The following is a 2981-nucleotide window of genomic DNA, read 5'->3' on the forward strand; positions in this document are numbered from 1 at the left end:
CAAAAAATACTAGTCGTCTAGTGGTAGAATAATACATTACCATGGTATAGACCTCGAGTTCAATTCTTGGTTGGTACATTTTATTTTGAATTTAAAATAAAAGAAAATTGAATTCGGTTTGAATTTGAATTATTCGAAGTTCAAACCGAATATAAAGTTCGAATTCGGTTCGGTTTAATTAGAATTTATTCGAATTCGGTTCGGTTTTCGAATTGACGAAAAAAAACAAAAAAATCGAAGAAACCGAATTGAGGAACTCGAATAACCCGAAACCGAACCGATGAACACCCCTATGGAGAACCACTTTTGTTTGTTATCGGGCTCATTCTAACTCCTAGCTTAGAAATGTCAAAACCCTTTGATTAGACATATGAATTGTAAAATTTATGAATTTTTTTTAGAAGAAAAAGTCATTCCAACGCTGGGAATTTGAACATCGTGTATTTCAACTTCGGAATTCATGAAGAATAAAGAAAAAGAGACAAACTGTATTAACAAAAAGAATAATGACCAATCCATGTTGCATCCGAAATGGTCCCTAACATGGCCATGTTTGGGATGTTCAAAACGATTTCGTCTTGTACATGGTTATGTTCGGTACCAATTGGTCTTTATACATGGCCATGTTCAGGATGTTCCAACCAAGTCTAATTTGTATATTTCTATATACTAGATGTACATTTATCTGTACAATTAGTCTTGTTCTAATATATGACCATATTTGGAAACAATTGATTCTGTATATGACCCTGTCCTTGAAAACAGACATAATATATGACCATGTCCATGGAAACAGACTTAATATTACCAAAAATTCACTCAATTTATCAAAAATTACCATGGAAACAGACTTAATATTATCAAAAATTCACTCAGTTTATCAAAAATTACACAATTGCCTTCTTCTTGGTAGTCACCTTCAAAATGAGTTCTAAAGAGAGAAGTACAAGGGTAGTAAGGCTAACAACACAAATTTTAAAGCCAATTAATACAATGTATAATTCCTAGGTTATCTCATCTATCTCACAAAGGGTGTCATGGATCTTATAGAGTAACAACTCAAACTTAAAACTTTTTTCACAAATGAAGATAAATCCATACACAAAAAAAAGGGTAAAAAATTATTTAAACAATTAAAAAAATCAAGATAAACCCTAACCACAAATTCTCATTGATAAACTGTAACAAACTATAAACTCCAATTAAAATCAAAGCTATATGTTCATCAGACAGACTACTAAGAGAACATTCATTAAACCAAACCAGCAGAGTCAAAATTAACAGTACAAAATTGAAACATAACCATGATAGATCTGAGATATTGTGTTCATGATGAAACACACAAAACTCATACAAAACACCCAAACCAAACTAAACAAAACCCTAATTAATTCCTCCAATCTGAATCAGATCCACCACCTCCCCTGGAGTAACGAGGACCTCCATCAGATCCCCCATACCCACCACGTCCACCACCACCACGACCTCCATAACCACCACCACCTCCATATCCACCGCCACCACCTCCATAACCACCACCACCACCTCCATAACCACCTCCACCACGGTTATATCCACCGCCACCGCCCCCGCGACCACCTCCACCGCCACCACCACTTCCACGAGACTGAGCTTCGTTAACGGTGATGTTACGGCCATCAAGATCCTGACCGTTCATTCCCTCAATAGCATCCTTCATCGATTGCTCATCCTTGAAGGTAACGAATCCGAACCCTCTTGATCTACCGGTCTCACGGTCGTTGATGATCTATAAAAAATACAAACAACATCAGATTCAGATCCAGATCTAGATCTAAAGAGAAACAGTAGTAAATATAAACAGATCGAAACTGGAAAGCGATCGATCTTCATCTTTACGAATAAAAGAAGAAGATGAACGTACCGTTATCAGATCTCAAGTAAAAGTAACATTATAAGTAATTTTCGAGTAACATAAAACCAGAGAGAACAGTAACAGTAACACAGTGACGATCAGATCTCTGCGATCGCGATCAACGGACCTTCGATTCGACGACGTCACCATACTGAGAGAACGCCCTCTGCAAAGAAATGTCATCGGTGGCCCATGCAAGCCCACCGACGAAACACCTAAACTCAACATCGGCCATTGAAAATATCTAGAGAGAGAAAATAGTAAACCCTAAGTTGTGAGGAGCGAGATGGTGATGACTTAGACGCGGCCCAAAGGCCATATAAATAATGCTGGGATTTTACTAGGGTTTGCTATTATTGAAAGTGGCTTAACTATGGTTAAAAGTTAATTCTGAGATGGCTAACCATGGTTAGTTAATTCTAAGATATTTTAATGGGGACCCACTATCATGTGATGTTTGCAAGTCGGTCCTTAGCGAGTAAATTACGGATAGACATAGACTCACCCATTTAGGATATTATTAAAGTTGAGATTTTTTTCTATTTTTTATTTCATTTGTTCAAAGTTTATTTTGGAATTCAAAATATTTTATTTTATGCTTTGTTTGGACAGAATATATTTAAGTAATTTGGGTTATTTTTAAATATAAAAATTTTTTAAAAAAATATTTAAAAAATATTAATATATAATGATAATATAAAAAAAATATATATTATTTTAGTTAATAAATTAAATGACATAATAAAAAAATAATAAAATTATATTTTTTGAATTTAGGTGAAATAACTCAAACCAAACAAGTTATTAAAATTTCTATTAATGTAGTATATATCAGATTTAGAAAAGTTTTGAAATTTTAATATTTTTTTATTATTAATAAATTGAACTGACAAGCTATATTAAATTAGTGTGGTTGGAAATATAAAAATTAAAATTATTTATATTTATTATAAAATAATATTTTTTTTTTGTAAGGTATAAAGTGTATGAAAAGTAATTTTTTTTAAAAATTTTTAAATCAAGTTATAAAATTTGTTTAATCAATATTTTTATTTTTTTATTAAATATGATATATTTTAATTTTTTT

The 2981-nt window shown here is 32.3% G+C and overlaps 1 protein-coding gene across 1 annotated transcript; it reads right to left on the bottom strand.

Moving 5' to 3' along the window:
• Window positions 1-1143: 1143 nt before the first annotated feature.
• On the bottom strand, window positions 1144-2201 carry LOC124932735 (glycine-rich RNA-binding protein GRP1A-like). The gene is made up of 2 exons (XM_047473413.1): window positions 2022-2201; window positions 1144-1768 (listed from the first exon to the last, which is right to left on the bottom strand). The coding sequence occupies exons 1-2, from the start codon at window positions 2127-2129 to the stop codon at window positions 1388-1390; spliced, it is 489 nt and encodes a 162-aa protein (XP_047329369.1). The 5' UTR covers window positions 2130-2201; the 3' UTR covers window positions 1144-1387.
• Window positions 2202-2981: the final 780 nt, after the last annotated feature.

This window comes from Impatiens glandulifera, chromosome 3 (genome assembly GCF_907164915.1).
Source record: "Impatiens glandulifera chromosome 3, dImpGla2.1, whole genome shotgun sequence".
Taxonomy (NCBI): Eukaryota; Viridiplantae; Streptophyta; class Magnoliopsida; order Ericales; family Balsaminaceae; genus Impatiens; species Impatiens glandulifera.

Excerpts from the sequence above, each read along its gene's own strand:
- LOC124932735 (XM_047473413.1), bottom strand. The coding sequence starts at position 2,129 with ATGGCCGATGTTGAGTTTAGGTGTTTCGTCGGTGGGCTTGCATGGGCC. Across the intron at positions 1,769-2,021 it reads GTGACGTCGTCGAATCGAAG|ATCATCAACGACCGTGAGAC; the intron begins GTCCGTTGATCG and ends TATTTTTTATAG.